The sequence below is a fragment of the Pinus tabuliformis genome, chromosome X (genome assembly GCF_031772625.1).
Source record: "Pinus tabuliformis cultivar Carrire ecotype Pingquan chromosome X, CPIR1, whole genome shotgun sequence".
Taxonomy (NCBI): domain Eukaryota; kingdom Viridiplantae; phylum Streptophyta; class Pinopsida; order Pinales; family Pinaceae; genus Pinus; species Pinus tabuliformis.
The window spans coordinates 591,048,762-591,067,998 of record NC_142308.1 but is presented as its reverse complement, the minus strand read 5'-3'; the positions used below and the strand labels follow the sequence as shown (position 1 = coordinate 591,067,998).

The window sequence follows — 19,237 nt, the reverse complement described above, 5'->3', positions numbered from 1 at the left end:
TGAGCTGATCCAACCTTCCAACAATTCCCTCCCTAAAAAGACAATGCCAAGACTATTAGTTCCTTGTTTTTTGCTTTTTGCAATTCAATCCTTTTCCGATTCAAATTGATGATGAGCTAATCCAATCTTCCAACAATCCCCTCCTGAAAAGACAATGCCAAGAAAATGATGGTAACATGTTCTCGTAACTTTCTTGATGTCTTTGAATGCATCACATTCCAAAATGAAATGTTTTTCCGATTCCACAGCGCCAATCTTCCAACAATCCCCTCCCTAAAAAGACAATGCCAAGAAAATGATGGTAACATGTTCTCGTAACTTTCTTTGAATGCATCACATTCCAAAATGAAATGTTTTTCCAATTCCACAACGCCAGACGTGCAAAATGTACACACCCGTTCTTCCCAAGCATCTTTAGTATATTAATTAACAAAACACAAAATTTGCAAAAATTTAAAGGTATTGAGATATTGATATTTATTATTTTTTAGACTTGAATATAATAAATAAGATTTATATCTATGAAGTGTAGATGAATTGGTTTGTGTGGAATTTAGTTTCTATTAAATCACTGGTTCAAAAATTATAGATTAAATTGAAAACAAAAACTACTTATAAAAGATAAATATTCTCCCACTATTCTCCCACAAAACATTTACACTTAATAAAACTTCACACCATAATAATAACAACATCGATATATGAATAAATCATTTTTTCATTGAGCAATGAGACTGGTCCAAACTGAAACTCAACTCTATTCAATATCTATTATTAAAGGTTTATATGTTTAAACCATACATAAATAATGTTAAATTAGAACATAAAAAGTTTACGGCAACACACTTATTTATAGGTAACATTAAATTACAACCTAAAATGTTTATAAGAAAACTGTCTTATTTACCGCCTAATGGTATACTTAGGTAATGGTGGGAGTGTGATGGCATGGATAGGTGATGGAGACTAACAAAGTTCCGTCTCTCGCCTCAAATTTCCAAAATTTGGGTTTCTGCCCTCTTTTGGAATGTGGGGTTTGATATAACGAGATAGGGAGATAGATATTTGATGGTTACTCGATCTCGATCTCGGAAGTTACTCATGTAGTTGCTGATTATTGTATTGTTTGTAATTGATTTAGATTAATTTTGTTTGGAGAAGTGAAGTTTTGACGGAGGGCGGGCGGGCTAATGGAAATGGTAGCTACCCGCAGTGAAGGAGAAGGAGAGGGCATGGCGCAGTTTGCACAACATCATCACAACATGATGGACTCCTCCTCGCACTATATTAACCACGACAACGTCGACAATAATAATAACGAGGAGGAGGAGGAAGAGGGGAATTTTCCGGCGAACAGATTCAAACGATTAAGGCTCTTGTCTCCGCCGTCAGTCTCATTTCGCGAAACCTTCCCCTTCCCAGCAGTTGCTTGACGATGTCACCGCTTTCTATCATGCTCCTCCTGCCGGACCGCTTGCCGAGGATCCACATCATTGCAAATTGGAAGAAAATGGTACCCATCTCGAAAACCAGGTAAAAATTTTGATTCCTCTGCGTCAATTCTTCACTGGGTATTGAATGCATTTCAGTGCCACTGCAAATTTTTTAATTAGCCCCAAACGGCCTTTTTCAAATCCATGGAGGCATCAGTGTTACTGCCCTGTGTACTTAAACTCTTGTCGTCCTATTGGCGAGCACAGTCTGCTAGTCAATAGTCCTTACCCAAAGTTAAGGCCGAGTTTGTAAGAAATGCAAGAAACTAAAACAAGCAAGGGTTTTTGTAACGATATGAGCGCTTACAGAATTAACTGCTGAAACCGGAGTAACCGAATTACTGTATATTTAAAGCTATGCTAGATGATCTCCATCCGTTCTGTATCTCTCTGTAAATATCTTCTCTCTGCGGCCATGTTTTCTGAAGTCAGCAGCAACTCGGAGCCGTTTGGCATACATCTGAATTATGCAACAAATCTTCAGGAGTAGGTTTCTTGAGTAGGCATATGCATATGGAGGGGCACGTTGTCAAAACATGATATAATTCTCTCTGTATATGTCCTCTCTCTGTGGTCATGTTTTCTAAAGTCATCAGCCAGTCGGAGCTGTTTGGCATACATGTGAATTATGTAACAAATATACAAGAGTAGGTTTTTTGAGTAAGCATATGCATCTGCAGGGGCACGTTGTCAAAATATGATATAATTCTTTCTGTAGATGTCCTCTTTCTGCGGTCATGTTTTCTGAAGTCGATAGCCAGTCGGAGCTGTTTGGCATACATGTGAATTATGTAACAAATCTACAGGAGTAGGTTTCTTGAGTAGGCATATGCATATGCAGGGGCACATTATCTAAATATGATATAGTTGTCAATAGGGGGTTTGGTTGGTTGTTAAAGCAGGTGTTTTTATTCCTCCCATTAGAGACGTGTTTACCCTTATTGGCCACCTCATCTGCATGAGCATGCAGTGTGCAGTTCCATGTCTTTGGGGCTAGGTGCAAGTCCTTGGCAAATTTGGTGGCATATGTACCCCCAGTCACAGCATCTCAGCTTCCATGAGTTGCATCAACTTATTTGCAATAAATTCTCAAATTGGGAAACATGCCACTTTCACTCCGAACTGCCTGCTGAAAAATGAAAGAATTAGTGATTGTTTGTTGGGCTTGTCTATTTGGTTAAAATTTAAATTATTGTCATGAAAGTGAATTTCCCAGGGGTCTGATAGACTACATGATGCATACAAATTGTCAGGACAGATTGAATTCCCAATTTCTCATGTTTGGGGTCTACTTTTCACGTCGAAGTTAACCTAGCGATGGAAGAAGGGGGGTTTTTGTTCCAATGCTGAAAGTATTGTTCCACTGAATGGCATGCTATGCTTGAAATAGACCCTCTTTTAGTGGCATCATTTAGACTCTGGTTATTTTTATTTTATTTGCTATGCTTGAAATAGACCCTCTTTTATTGGCATCATTTAGACTCTGGTTATTTTTATTTTATTTTATTTTTCTCATCTTAATTAGGCTTGAAGTGAGAAGGGGTATGCAAGAGATAAATGTATTTTTTCCTCATAAGGTGGTTTGAATTTTTGGTACTGTCTGCGGTTCTGCCCTTGAAAGTTGCAAAGTTTTGCCACTGAATAAAGTGTTGTCAAATATAGCTTGATCAACTTAGGAAAGTGGTCTCAAAGGAAGATTTTATAAGGGATTTTTATGTGGGTTAATTCTTTGTGGCTAGAATATCCCTACAAGAACAATGAAAGAAGTTTTCCTTTCACTCTATTTTTACAGTTTGCCCCTTCTATTTTCTTAAAGAAGAAGCAATGAATGTAGATGTAAGGGTGATGTTTCTTCTTCCATGAATGTGGATATCATTATTAAAGATGGGTCTCCAAATTTAATCCAGCAGGGGCAAGCTCTGAAAGAGTTCCCCATTTATGGTTAACTTCCAAGGTTAATGGAGAACTACAATACTTGATATCTATCACTATAGTAGGGATTGACTTTGCTAATCCACACCATAAAGTCTAACAAAGAGAGGTTCATATCTTCTGTCAAAATTTATATAGATGTAGCATAATACATGGGTCAATGTTGGAAACAACGGTTGAAGTTGACCCTACAAGAAAAATGAAAGAAGTTTTCCTTTCACTCTAATTTTACAGTTTGCTGCTTCGATTTTCTTAAACTAGAAGCAATGAATGTAGATGTTATGAAACCAGCTCACAAAAAGATAGAAAAGAGAGATCCACGCCTTAGAATTCAGCCTCTTCGAGGGGGCAACCTCCTTTACATTACATAAATGAACAATTCTTCGATGATACAAATGACAAAACCTCCTTTCTATATATAGGAGTCTAAGGAGTCACAATATAATCCAGCCGACCTAACAATAATAATATAAAGCCACAAAAATAACAATAGAGGGATTCTATGGGGCACAGAAATAACAATATGGGGGTAATAGGGGCACAACAATATAAATAGGGGGTATAACTACAATAGTAATGGGGTAATCACTAGTATTATAGGGACCCAACATGCCCCTCTCCTTCAAAAAAGTGTTGTCCTCAACGCTTGAGCAGTTCTGGATACTTCTGCATAAAATTCTCATCCTCCCATGTGGAATCTTCAGCGGATAAGTTCTTCCACTTGATAAGATACTCTGAAATTGATCGATTTCGTAGCTGTCGAGTTCTTGTTTCTGTGATTGCTTCCGGTTCCAATATAATTTTTCCTTCCTCATCAAGTTCTGGCAATATTGTTTGAATTGGGAGCTTGTCACCTATAACCTTCTTTAAACATGAAACATGGAAAACTGGGTGCAATCGAGAAGCTGCAGGAAGCTCCAATTTGTATGCCATAGTACCAATCTTTTCCAACACCTTGTACGGACCATAATACTTTGGTGATAATTTATTATCCTTCTTAGCTTGCTTTAGGGACATTTGCTTATATGGTTGTAGCCGTAGGAATACCCAATCACCTACATCAAAACTTCTTTCACTGCGATGTTGATCTGCCTGTTGTTTCATTCTATTTTGTGCCAACACGAGGTTATCCTTTAAGAGTTGGAGGACTTGTTGTTGATGTTCGATGTGATGTTCCACTGCCTGAACCTTAGAATTTTCTCTTAAATATGATGTGATGGATGGTGGTTGATACCCATAAAGTGCCATAAATGGGGTCATTTTTGTTGCTGTATGGAAGGAAGTGTTATACCACCATTCAGCCAGAGGCAACCATTTGACCCATTGTGTCTGTTTATCAGATACAAAGCAACGAAGATATCCTTCCAAACATTTGTTTACTATCTCAGTTTGCCCATCAGATTGAGGATGATAAGATGAGCTATGAGCTAACTGAGTACCAAGACAAGAAAATAATTCTGTCCAAAAATTTCCAGTGAAAATGGGATCTCTGTCACTTACAATAATCTTTGGGTTTCCATGTAGCTTTTGAACTGTTTCCATAAATGCAGTAGAAACTGTACTGGCTTTAAATGGATGTGATAATGCACAAAAGTGTGCATACTTGGTAAGTCTGTCAACTACCACCATGATGACACTCTTTCCCTCAGACTTGGGTAAACCTGTGATAAAATCCATTGAAACCTCCTCCCAACGTTGGCTTGGAATGGATAAAGGTTGTAATAGACCTGGTGTCTTAATTGTTTCAACTTTATTTTGCTGGCAAACCAAACATTCCGCCACAAACTTTTGAATATCTGATTTAAGGCCATCCCAAAAAAATTCCTTCTTAACCCTGTGGTAAGTTTTTAAAAATCCTGAGTGCCCTCCTAAGGGAGAAGTGTGCAATTCCATAAGAATCTTTTGTTTTAGCTGGGAATTCTTACAGAGGTATAAGCGATCTTTGTACCATAACGAATCATTTTGCCAGCTAAATGTATCAGAAGTACTGGAATCTTGTTGTAGCTTTTGAATAAGTGCCCACACTTCTTCGTCATTCTTCCATTCCTCCCTTGCTTCGTTTATCCAATCTGGTTGGATAATAGAAATGGCACACAACAATGCTTCCACATCCTCATCCTTTCTTGAGAGTGCATCTGCCACCACATTTTGCTTCCCTTTTTTGTAGATGATTTCAAAGTCATAACCCAACATCTTTGTGACCCACTTTTGTTGCTCTTCAGAGGATAATCTTTGTTCTAAAAAGTATTTAAGGCTATCATGATCCGTTTTTACCTTGAAGTGTCTTCCCATTAGGTAGGGTCGCCATTTCTTAAGTGCATGGAGTATTGCCAACATTTCCTTCTCATAAATAGCTTTTTTTAAAAACTTTCCCTTGATTGGACGACTTTCAAAAGCAATGGGTCTTTCATCTTGCATTAGAACAGCACCAATTCCATTTCCTGAAGCATCACATTCCACAATAAAGGTTTTTGTGAAGTCCGGTGTAGCTAAGACCGGTGCTTGGCACATTGCCTCTTTAAGATGTTCAAAGGCCTTTGTTGCTTCCGAAGTCCATGAAAATGAATCTTTCTTCAATAATGTTGTTAGAGGTGCTGCTATTCTCCCATAATTCTTAACAAACTTGCGATAATACCCTGTCAACCCAAGAAATCCTCGCAGATGCTTTATGGATGTGGGGATTTTCCATTCCTTAATGGCTTTAATTTTGCTAGGGTCTACCTTAACTCCTTCATGAGATACAATATGACCCAAATATTCCACCTCCTGGACTCCAAAGAAACATTTGGATCTTTTTGCATATAATTGTTTCTCCTCCAATAGTTGTAGCACCCTGTCAACATGTTCAACATGATCCTTCCAAGACTTGCTGTAGATTAGTATATCATCAAAAAATACTAACACAAATTTTCTAAGGAATGGTTTGAAAATTGAATTCATCAAACCTTGAAATGTTGAAGGTGCATTGGTAAGGCCAAAAGGCATGACCAAAAATTCATAATGACCCTCATGAGTTCTAAATGCTGTTTTCGGAATGTCTTCAATCTTCATTCTGATTTGATGATATCCCGAACGAAGATCCAACTTGGTGAAGTAAATTGATCCATGCAATTCATCCAGTAATTCATCAATAACAGGAATGGGGAACTTATCTTTAATAGTGAGCTTGTTGAGCTCCCTATAATCTGGACACATGCGCCATGATCCATCCTTCTTGTGCACCAATACTACTGGAGCTGAGAAAGAACTTTGACTCGGTTGAATTATACCAGCCTCTAGCATTTCTGCAACCATACGTTCAATTTCACTTTTTTGGACATATGGATATCTGTACGGCCTGATGTTTGGAGGAACACTTCCTGGAATCAGATGAATAGCATGATCATGATCACGCATAGGTGGGAGACCTTTGGGAGTCTCAAATACCTTGGAATGATTGTCCAGGACTTTTTGGAGATCTGGAGAAATAGATGATTCCAATGTGGAAACATCTAGCGAACATAATTGTGCAATTACACCTCTTTGCTCCTTTTTTAGAAGCTTTGTCATGCCATTAGAGCTGATTATCTTTCCTGGTTTCCCTGCAATACCCCTTAATTCAACTTCCTTTCCTTCCACAGAAAATTTCATGAAAAGTTCTTGAAAATTAAAAGCTATTGTACCCAAGGATTGTAGCCATTGGACTCCTAGTACAACATCAGCACCTCCCATTGGAATGGAAAGCATTGGGCTAGTCAATACATATTCTCCCATGGATAGCTTGATATTATGGCACTTTCCAGAACAATTTATTGTTCCTCCATTTGCAATCATCACTTGACACTCTGGTGCTGGATATAGGAAGCAATTCAATTCTTTTGCTACCCTACAATGAATAAAATTGTGGGTGCTTCCTGAATCAATCAACACTATTACCTTTTTCTTCTTGATTTGTCCTTCTATCTTGATGGTTTGAGGAGTGGTAATTCCCGCCAATGCATTACAAGATATGGTCGGATTTATTTGTTCTTCATCTAGGCTTTGTTCCTGGAATATATCCTCTTCTTTTGACCTTTCTTGCTCCTTTTCTTCTTCCTCTTCACAATCTATGTAGAATAATTTCTTCTCAGCACACTTATGACCTTTTGTGTATTTGCTATCACAATTGTAACAAAGCCCTTTTGCTCTTTTTTCTTCCAATTGTTGTGGTGTCAACCTTGTAGGTTGTGGAAGACTATGGGCAACAACACTTCCGTCTTTATAGTTGTGAATGGTATGCTTCCTAGTTGCCATAATTTTGCTTTCCATTTTTCTTGCTAACCTGAATGCCTTCTCTAATGAATCAGGTTCCCAAAGGCGCACATCATGTTGGATATTATCCTTTAAAGACCCTATGAACACATCAATCCTATGCTCCTCTGGAATATCTTTTACCCTTATGTTCAATTTTTGGAACTCCTCAATGTGCTCCATTATTGAACCCTTTTGTTTGAGACTTATCAATTGGCTAAAAAAAGTGTTGCTTTTTGTATCCTCATAATGTGCTATCAATTCTTCCGTAAAAATTGCCCAAGTGATAAATTGTTTACGAGAACAAAGCCATTGATACCATACAAACTGATTTGGTTCCAAATATAAAGTTGCCATACGTACCTTTTGTGTGTTTTGCACATTATTGAGATCGAAGAATTGCTCCATCTGTAATATCCATGTGGCGGGATCCTTGCCATCAAACTTCCTCATATCGATTTTTGGAACATGGTGAGTCTTCGATCCAACATTAGAGTCTATGGAATCATGATTAACATTTCTTTTGTTCTCATCATGAGTTTCCTTTACTACCTTTTCACCATTAGTGACCCTTTCTTGTAGCAACTTCTTCAATTCATCCATCTTATCATCCATGCCATCAATTTTAGCGTCCATGCCATTCACCTTAGCTTCCATGCCATCCATCTTAGCTTCCATGCCCTTTATCTTAGATTCCACGCCATTTACCTTAGATTCCACGCCATTTATCTTAGATTCCACGCCACTTATCTTAGCTTCTGTTAGCTTTTGTGAGCGTGACATTTGTTGCACTTGTTCTTGTAATTTTGATATATCATGTAGCATTTCTTCCTCTTCTTCATGAGTCATGCTAGAGCTTTCAGGTTCCTTACTAGGTGTTTGCATTTTCTTTCCTCGGGGCATCAGTTACCGATAATAATGCTTTACTATGCCCTTTGAATTCCGTTAAACCAAGCTTACACAAAAATTTAAAAAAAACTACACACCTTTTTTCACTTTATAGAAGCCTGATATTGAATCTGATGTATCTCTGTAATTTCAGATCATCCAATTCTGAAATTGCAACCTGTAGTAGCCTTCTGCATCCTCTTTCCAATGCCACAAGTCTGAGCCCAATTGGATTCTCCAAGGAAGAGTTATGTGAAATCTCCCACAGTGACTTGCTTTTAGACTGGTTCAGTAGAGCGAACTTGTACGACGTGCCACGAGTCACTGTTTCAACCTTTGACTCTGAAACCCACAAACAAGAAACTACAGTCCGTCCTCTTTCTGTACCTTTTTACGAAATTTCAATCCGATCCTCAGAGAGAGAGTTATGACGATTTTCCCCAGGTCACCTGTTTTGAATGTAATTCAGGAGTCTGCAAAAATGCCAACTTCCTCAGATCATATCTCCAAAAATCTCGCGCAAAAAGCTCTGAAATTCAGACCCAAGGTTCAGCGCCAATTCTTCTCAAATGGGTTTTTTTTGTGACTTCTGAAACGTCACAGAAAAAACGTTATAGCGAAAATGCCACGATGACCTGTTTGGAGCAGCGAAACCCTAGAATCCAAAGCTCTGATACCAAATGTTATGAAACCAGCTCACAAAAAGATAGAAAAGAGAGATCCACGCCTTAGAATTCAGCCTCTTCGAGGGGGCAACCTCCTTTACATTACATAAATGAACAATTCTTCGATGATACAAATGACAAAACCTCCTTTCTATATATAGGAGTCTAAGGAGTCATAATATAATCCAGCCGACCTAACAATAATAATATAAAGCCACAAAAATAACAATAGAGGGATTCTATGGGGCACAGAAATAACAATATGGGGGTAATAGGGGCACAACAATATAAATAGGGGGTATAACTACAATAGTAATGGGGTAATCACTAGTATTATAGGGACCCAACAGTAGATGTAAGAGTGATGTCTCTTCTTCCATGAATGTGGATATCAATATTAAAGATGGGTCTCCAAATTTAATCCAGCAAGGGCAAGCTCTCAAAGAGTTCCTCATTTATGGTTAACTTCCAAGGTTAATGGAGAACTACAATACTTACCTATCACTATAATAGGGAATGACTGTGCTAATCCCACACCATAAAGTCTAACAAAGAGAGGTTCATATCTTCTGTCAAAATTTATATAGTTGTAGCCTAATATGTGGTTCAATGTTGGAAACAACGATTGAAGTTGACCCTACAAGAACAATGAAAGAAGTTTTCCTTTCACTCTATTTTTACAGTTTGCCCCTTCGATTTTTGTTAAAATTGGCAACTAGGGCCAAACTCCATATGGGTCACCTTATTTATGGCAGCTGATATTTTTCTTGGATTCCTCTCTCCGAGAGGTTTAAGATTGATCTAATGATCATCCGATTTCGACATGTATATATGGAGATATGAATTTCTTTATATTCTTGACAATTTGTCAAGGTCGGCCAGCAAGCACAACAATCATTTTCAGTGTTCACCCCCAACTTAACCTCAACGTTGCATATAAAAGGAGGAGACCTCATGGCATTATTTCACCATCTCATCCTCACATCCTTCTCTCTCCTCTCTTGTTTGGGTACACATAGCTGGAGCAGAACCTCTCACACGTGTGAAGAAAGAAGTCTGTTTTCTATTTAGGGCAGCGTTGACCAAGTTTGACTGAAGCTGTAGGAGGGCTATTTGGACAACATTTTGACCAACGTTGACTCTTCTTGGTTGTGGATTGGGTTAGGCTGCCTCTCCTTGGCAGGGCGTAGTTTTGGACAACCTCTTTGACCCTGCGTTGACCAGCGTTGACTGTGCTAGGGCTGGCCGCAGGCTTGACTGCTGTTGACCGAAGTTTGATTGGGATTTTTGGACTATTTTGGGCTGATACTTTTTACTGTTGGAGGCCGAGTTGACTGAGCTTTGACCAAGCATGATTGGAGGTCAAATCTGACCTATATGACTAGCTTTGACTTTGCTGGTTAGGGGTTGTTGTTGCTGTCATAAAATATCGGTTTTGTATATTTGTACTCTCTCTCTCTCTCTCCTAAACTTTGAAGATTATAAGAAGAATTGATCAAGGGTTTCCCCACATTGGGGTTTGATCCAGGTGGATATTGGTGGCCACTTGCCAATTCCACTTGGAACCCCACCATTGTTTCTTTTAGTTTTTTCAATTTCCTTAATTGTAGCACAATTTACTATTTTTAGCAGTTTTTTGGGTCCTAAACTTCCAGAGCCATTTTGAGGCCCTAAACGACATTTTTTTGGCAATCTTGTACCAACGATTTGCTGTTTAAAATCATCTTTTCTGTCGTAGTCCTTGGAGAGATCTTTCCAACGAGGTATCATGCGCGTCAAACAAAGATAATATGACCAAGTCGTGACCCCGGGAAGTTCGCTGTCCAACCATCCCCAACGGGGCCCATAAACTCTTGGTGTTACATCTCCTCGGGTTAGGGTTTTGGTTGTTTAGGGTTTGCTCTTATTGTTCAATAATAAAAAGGCCCTTGAGCCTCATTGTAACACAGTTTAGAGGCATGTAGCCGCCACATCTCTTCTCAGAGATAAGCTACCATCGCCCGAGCTAGTCTTATTTCCATTTTGTTTGTAAGCATATTTCAGTGTTTGATATTAATGAAATGAAGTGTTATTTCTACTGCATCTTTGTATTTATGGTTATATCTGTAATTTGTTGCGTTCCTGTTTAAATCCGGATTAGTGGCATTAGAGCGGTCTGCTCTTTCTTGGTTTTTCTTTGCATGTCCCCAATGAGGTTGGGATATAAGGAGTTAGGGCTTGAATTGGTCGAACCTTTGCAAGACCAACCTCGCAAATCTCGATGGCCTCCCATGGCAGATGAAAATAAAGATGAGGGGTCAGGAGATCCTATCAAAATCTTGCTCGAAGAAGCCCTCAAGCGACAAAGGAACGCGATGATGGACAACTTTTCCCAAATCCTTCAGCGGCTACCCAAGGGTGACGCATCTACTTTCAACAGCTACTTTGGAAGCACCACACCCTTTAAGGTATAAGTTAACTTTGACATTCCCATATTTGAGGGTCATATAGATGCAAACGTTGTAGATAAATGGTTAAATATGCTAGAAGGATAATTTTCCGTTCATGATTTTTCTAGTCGGGAAAAGATCACTTTTGCACTTCTCAAAGTAGCTCCCCACATCAAGCACTGGTGGGAAACCTACTGTGAGTAAAAGGATGAAAGTACGAACTCACTGTTTTCAGCCGCACCTACTTGGGACTTGTTCCAGGATGCCATCAAGGAGCAGTACTACCTTGTCGGGAGCTATGAGGATAAATACATTAAGTGGACAACACTGCGACAGGGAAGGGACCAAGATGTGCCAGAGTTTACCGATGTTTTTCATACCCTTCGCATGAAGTTGGGTATCAAGGATTCTAAGAAGCATTTGGTTCTCAAGTACCGCAGCTGCCTGCACAGGTACATCCAGGACAAGATGGAATTCCTGGACATTTCCTCGCTCGACACGGCATATCGATATGCCGTCAAGATCGAGCAAAAGTTTAAACAGAAGAAGCGAGACTTTGGATCTGCGAATCTGAAGCAAGGGAAATGTGTCCCAAACCGCAAAACAAAGGACAAAGCCAAGGTGGGGCGGCCCAGGACAACCTGCCAAAGCCGCAAGCAAAGAACAACGCCGTGAAGCCGAAGAAGGACATGACAAAGTGGTGTGAGTTCCATAAGAGCTCCACTCACAACATAAGTGAGTGTCGGGCCAACCAGTCACTGTTGACCGAGCTAAAGGCTTTGAAATCAGATGCATGTTTTGACTCTGAGTCAGAACCCGACAAGGGGAATGACAAAGGGAAGCAGATTATTGATGTGGAGCCCAACGCCATCGTTGCCACCATGAAGATCCAAAAGGAGGAACCCGAAGATCCAGAGGAGGAGGAGCGCCTCTTCCACTCCCAGATGTGGGTAAAGGGTTCCCTGCTACAGTTCATTGTCGACAGCGGGAGCCAAAAGAACCTCATTTCGGCAGAGGTTGTGAAGCGGCTGGGCTTACCGACCACAGTACATCCACAACCGTACACCATCGGGTGGCTTCACCAAGGACGGGATCTTCGCGTGAGCCAGCAGTGCCGCCTTCCATACAACATCAAGCCCTTCACGGATGAGGTATTATGTGACGTTGCTCCCCTTGATGTTTGTGATGTATTATTAGGCCAACCATACTTATGGAAGCGACATGCTGTGTATGAGTCAAGGCCTCGTGCTGTTATTGTTACTTTGGGAAATAAGTTGTACAGGATATCAGAGGTAGCATCACCTACCGCCATCTCTTTGGTTACTGCAAAACAATGTAGTAAGCTCATTTCCAAAACTGAGAAATTTGTTTTCCTGATGATACGTCCTCAGGGAAAGAAGAAGACAATGGTCATGACCTCCAGATAGGGCCCCTCAACACGATAACAATAGATGGACAAGGTCGTTGAGGAGTATGAGGACATCTTCACCTCCCCCGCAGGGTTGCCTATGCACTGTCAGGTTAAGCACTCCATCGATCTGACCCCAGGTGCGTTGTTGCCCAAAGGACCAATCTATTGGTGCTTTGTTCTGGAGAACGACGAAATCAAGAGGCAAATTCAGGAGCTGCTACAAAAAGGTCACATCCGTCCGATTTCATCACCTTGTGGGAGCCCCATTGTGTTGGTACAAAAGAAGGATGGGACTTGGAGACTCTGTATTGACTATCATGCACTGAATAAGATCACTGTCCGGAATAGGTACCCGATCCCACGGATTGATGACCTTCTGGACCAACTGAAGGGGGCAAAATATTTCAGCAAGATCGACTTGAAATCGGGATATCACCAGGTACCAATTGAACCCTTTGATGTGTGGAAGACTACCTTCAAAGCCAAGGAGGGCCTTTTCGAATGGTTGGTTATGCCTTTCGGGTTGACGAATGCTCTTGTAACCTTCATGAGGCTAATGGATGACATCTTGCGGCCATTCACCAATTCATTTGTAGTGGTATACTTGGATGACATCTTGATCTTTAGCCAGAGTTGGGAAGAGCACCTCCACCACATCCGACAGGTTCTCCAAACACTACGACAACACAAGCTATGTGTCAATTTGGAGAAATGCACTTTTGGCATGACCCAGGTTCAGTATCTGGGATACATTATTGATGAACGGGGGGTGCATGTGGATCCAGCTAAGATCCAAGTCATTCGACATTGGCAAGCTCCAACCACTTTGACAGAGCTTCATAGCTTTCTAGGTCTTGCCAATTTCTACCGCAGGTTCGTGTTGGGATTCTCTCATATCACTTGGCCCTTGAGTCAAGTCACCAAGGGAGGAGCGAAAGAAAAATTCTTTTGGTCTGAATCTCAACAGAAGGCATTCACAGAGTTGAAACATCGCCTCTGCTCTGCACCAATGCTCACATTACCAGACTTGCAATAGCCATTTGAGATCGAGACAAATGCCTCTGACTATGCTATTGGGGCAGTCCTTACTCAACAGGGGCATCCAATGGCATATCACAGTGAGACACTTTCAGACACAGTCCGGAAGTATCCCACTTATGACAAAGAGATGTATTCCATTGTGCAAGCCTGCCGACAATGGAAGCATTACATTTTGGGGAAGGAAACGGTCATCCACACAGACCACCGGCCCCTGTAGTTCATACAGACGCAAGGGAAGTTGCAGAATGATCGCCATTAGAAGTGGTCCACATACTTGCAACAGTTCCATTTGAATATCAAGTATAAGAAGGGCAGCACTAATAATGTTGCAGATTGCCTCAACCGACCATCGATTATGGCGTTAACCATTGTGCTCAAGTCTTGTGGGCACAAGACTTCTGATTGGCAACTTCTCTACAAAAGCGACCCAAAATTCAGCCACACATACCAGACACTCTGGGAGGGTCAACAAGTTCTAGATTTTCACCTCTAGGATGTCCTATTATGCCACTTGGGACACCTTGGTGTTCCTTTAAGCGAGTGTGCTAAGATGATTTGGGAAGCACACTACAGTTGGGCCGCTGGGCATTTCGGGGTCGAGAAAATGGTGGTAGTACTGCAGAAGTATTTCTATTGGTCGAATCTTCGACAAGATGTCGAGAAGTACATCAGATCCTGCACTGCCTATGCCATTGCCAAACCGACCATCAAGAAGCAAGGCCTCTATACTCCACTACCTACCCCTAGTCGACCTTGGGAATCCATCTCCATGGATTACATGTCGGGCCTTCCTTCTACTAAGCATGGCAATGATTGTGTTTTTGTGGTCGTCGACATATTCTCGAAGATGGCCATTATGGCTGCCTGCAAGAAGAATATCACAACGGAGGCCACTGCTAAACTCTTCTTTGAACGAGTGTCGGTACACTTTGGGATCCCACAGTCTATCATCTCAGATTGGGACAACAAGTTCCTCAGTACATTTTGGTCCAGTCTTTGGTCGATGCTGGACACCAAGCTCACTAAGTCCACAACTTTCCATCCCGAAACTGATGACCAGACATAGGTCGTCAACAGGATGATCGTACACATTCTGTGCATGTACAACTCAAAGCATCCACGCACATGGGATGAGAGCCTCCCCTATGTCCAACACAGCTATAACCGGGCTCTCCACAGCTCGACTGGCCACAACCCTTTTCAGGTAGGCTTGGGATTCCAACCACTATGTCCCATTGATGTGGCCATGCCATTTGCAACTACTCAGGCAGATTCGGCTCATGTCCAGTCCGAAACCGATAAGGCAAACAACTTCATTGAGCACATCCAACATATCCGCCAGCAGGTCCACGACATTCTGGAGAAATCAAATGCCAAAGCACAAGCAACGATGTGATCAACATCAGGTGCCATAGAAGTTTCAGGTGGGCGACAAAGTCTGGTTGCATTTGCAAAAGGAACACCTTACTGGAGCTTATTGGAAACTCAGACCACTCCGATATGGTCCTTACACCATTACCAAGGCTGTGGGAGACAATGAATTTGAGCTCAGCATTCCCCCATTCCTTGGTCTACACCCAATGTTCAATGTGGACCGCCTTCGACCATACTTCCCACCATTGCTAGACACATCAGACATTGCAGAACAACTCACACCTACAGAGTTAAATCCAGATTGCATGGAACAAGCCACAACTGATCGGATCATGGACACGCAGATCAAGCACACTCGCTAGCAGAAGATCCAACTATATCGAGTTGTCAAAGCAAGCCAACTCCTTCACCAGGGCAAGTGGCTCACCAGGGACCAAGTTCAGCAGAAGTTTCCCCATCTCATGGAGGAACTCAACGCAATGGGGACCATTACTTCCTAAGGGGGGAGGAATGATCCAGGTGGATATTGGTGGCCACCCGCCAATTCCACTTGGACCCTCACCATTGTTTCTTTCAGTTTTTCAGTTTCCTTAATTATAGCACAATTTACTATTTTAGCAGTTTTTTGGGTCCTAAACTTCCAGAGTTGTTTTGAGGCCCTAAACGATGTTTTTTTGGCAATCTTGTATCAGCGATTTTCAGTCTAAAATCATTTTTTCCTTCGTAATCCTTGGAGAGATCTTTCCAACAGGGTATCATGCGCGTCAAACGGAGATAACATGACCATGTTGCGACCCCGGGAAGTTGGTTGTCCAACTAACCCCAACGGGGCCCATAACCTCTTGGTGTTACATCTCCTTGGGTTAGGATTTTGGTTATTTAGGATTTGCTCTTATTGTTGAATAATAAAAAGGCCCTTGAGCCTCATTGTAATGCAGTTCAGAGGCATGTAGCTGCCACATCTCTTCTTAGAGATAAGCTACCATCGCCCGAGCTAGTCTTATTTCCATTTTGTTTGTAAGCATATTTTAGTATTTGATATTAATGAAATGAAGTGTTATTTCTACTACATCTTTGTATTTATGGTTATATCTGTAATTTGTTGTGTTCCTGTTTAAATCCAGATCAGGGTTTGTCCCTGGCTGGTGCCACATATTGTGTCTTCTTGTCTTGGCTTGTCTTCTACTGTTTATGTTTATGTTCTATCAGCGTTTTACTATCATGCTGATGTGATTGCTAATCTAAAAATTGATATTGGGCTAATAGGAAATTTGAAGTAAATTTCTCCTAAGCATAGAACATACCAAAAATTAACATGGTATTAGAGGTGAGGTGAAGACAAAGCCCAAGCAAGAGTGAAAGAGCGATCACCGAAGACAGTTGGAAAGGACAAAAGGCTCAATGGGTTCCTCATCCCACTTCCCGACTAAAGACAAGCTTCGTGAAAATTCTGACTATCACGAATGGAAGATGTCTCTTGATTTGACATTGAAAGAACAAGAAGTGTTGGGTTATGTGAAGGGTAAAATCCTTGAGCCTCCATCAAATGCACCGACTACTACAAAGAACAAGTAGACTAAGGTTGAAGTCAAAGCGAAGAAGATTATCAAGGATTCCGATTTGAACACCTCCAAGGAAATCTACGACAGGTTGGTAAGCATGTTCAAGGTTAGTGATGCAAATCAAATTTTGTTCCTCAAAAAGAAGTTGAAGGATATTAAGAAGGGCAAGGACGAGGATATTCAATCCTACTTCTTAAGGATCACTGAGATCAAGAATGATCTTCTATCGATTGGAGAAGTCATTCTTGGCAGGGAATTTACTATCACTACCCCTGGAGGGCTCCCACCCGAGTGGTATATATTTAGAACCACTATTATCAATAATGATCGAATTCTGGATTTGAAGAATTGATGTCAAGATGCATTCAAGAAGAAACAAGAATGGTGGAGCAAGAAATGCTTTCTAATAGAGGCAACCCCATTGCTTTCTCCGCTCATGCCAAAAGGAGAAATAATGCAGGGTCTAAAGGTCATTTCAATGGAAAGCCCGAATCTAAGGGTGGAAGGAAGGGCAGATGCTTTGTTTGCATTAAGTTTGGCCACTATGCGAGGAAGTGTCCAAATAGAAAGGACACATCACATGATGATGATCACACTCACTCTAGGGGCAACTTCAACAACAATAATCAAAGGAATGGTAGGATCAATGGCAAAGGAAAAAGGAATGCAGGGCATCATGGAAATGGTCAATCCTCCAAGAAAGCAAGGAACTCTAGGTATGAAGAATCAAATGTTGTTAACAATAAACAAAAGGAGTATTATCTTATATCGGACCTCTCCACTACGTCTCCTCCAGACAATATTGATAATGGTGCCTCAAGGCACTTCACCGGATACAAGGAAACTCTCTCTAATTTGATAGATAAGGAGACAAACTTGGAGATTATTCTTGGAGACAACGCCACCTATCCCGTAAAGGGTGTAGGGAATGTTACCCTTCAATTGAATCAGGGTAATACGATTCATTTACAAGAAGTTTTATATGTACTTGATCTCAAGAAGAACCTGGTGTCCATTTCGGCAATGGAAGACAAAGGTTACAAGGTGGCATTCATCAATGGAAAGGTACGTGTTTGGAAAAGGAATTTTAAAGATGCTTTTACTCTTGGGTTCCGGGTTGATACTTTGTATCAAGTTGGAGGAAGTTCATTGGGGCCCATGTTTTGTGACACATCTCTACAATCTGAACTATGGCACCGAAGGTTTGCCCATCTCCATTATAAGGCTCTTCCTGATGTGAGACAGATAGTGACAGGTATGCCCAAGTTTAAAGTAGAGCATGAAGGTGTATGTCTGGGATGTGCCGAAGGAAAACTTACAAGGGGACCATTCCCCTCTAGTAATAGCAAGACCACAGATATATGGTAGTTGGTCCACTCCAACATATCTGGTATGATACCCGTAAACTCTTTGGGAGGATATTTATATTATCTCACTTTTACGGATGATTATTCTCGCAAGACTTGGATCTAATTCTTGAAAAAGAAGGATGAAGTGTTCAACTGGTTCCGTCACTTCAAAGCCATGATCGAAAATCAATCTGAGAAGAGAATCAAGATATTGAGGACTGATAATGGGACTGAGTATGAATCCAATGAATTCCCTGACTATCGCAAAGAAGCTGGCATTAAGAGGGAGACCACAATACCATACACTCCCGAGCAGAATGGTGTGGTTGAAAGGAAGAACCGTACTATTATGGACATTGTTCGTGATCAAAGACTTCCGAAGTTTCTGTGGGCTGAAGCTGCGAATACTGCCGTGTATGTTCAAAACCGATGCCCTCATCAAGCATTGGACTCCAAGACTCCCGAAGAAATGTTCACTGGTAAGAAACCCGATGTCTCTCATTTTAGAATTTTTGGAAGTCTCGTATACTTTCATGTGCCGAAAGAGAAAAGAAGCAAATTGGGTGCATCTGGAAAGAAAGGAATCTTTGTGGGCTATAGCGAAAATTCTAAGGGCTATAGAATTTATGTGGCTGGTCAAAGGGAAGTTGAGATAAGTCATGATGTCACCTTTGACGAAGATATGGCTCTTAGCAAGGTTGACAACCTTCCTATACTAAGGAAGGATAAAGAAGTTGACACCGGAAAGCAAGGTGAAAAAGAAGATGAAAAAATGCTAGATGTTGATGACCCTATGGATCCTATTGATCCTCCTCCTCAAGAGC

At 40.9% G+C, this 19,237-nt stretch overlaps 1 protein-coding gene across 1 annotated transcript in view; it reads left to right on the top strand.

Moving 5' to 3' along the window:
- The first annotated feature begins 959 nt into the window (after positions 1-959).
- LOC149141400 (putative ATP-dependent DNA helicase CHR12) overlaps positions 960-19,237 on the top strand; it is a 338,350-nt gene continuing 320,072 nt past the window's right edge. The window contains exons 1-3 of the mRNA XM_089451231.1: positions 960-1,034; positions 1,142-1,199; positions 1,373-1,533. Of these exons, the coding sequence (XP_089307357.1) occupies positions 960-1,034; positions 1,142-1,199; positions 1,373-1,533 (294 nt within the window). The remainder of the gene's footprint in view (positions 1,035-1,141; positions 1,200-1,372; positions 1,534-19,237) is intronic.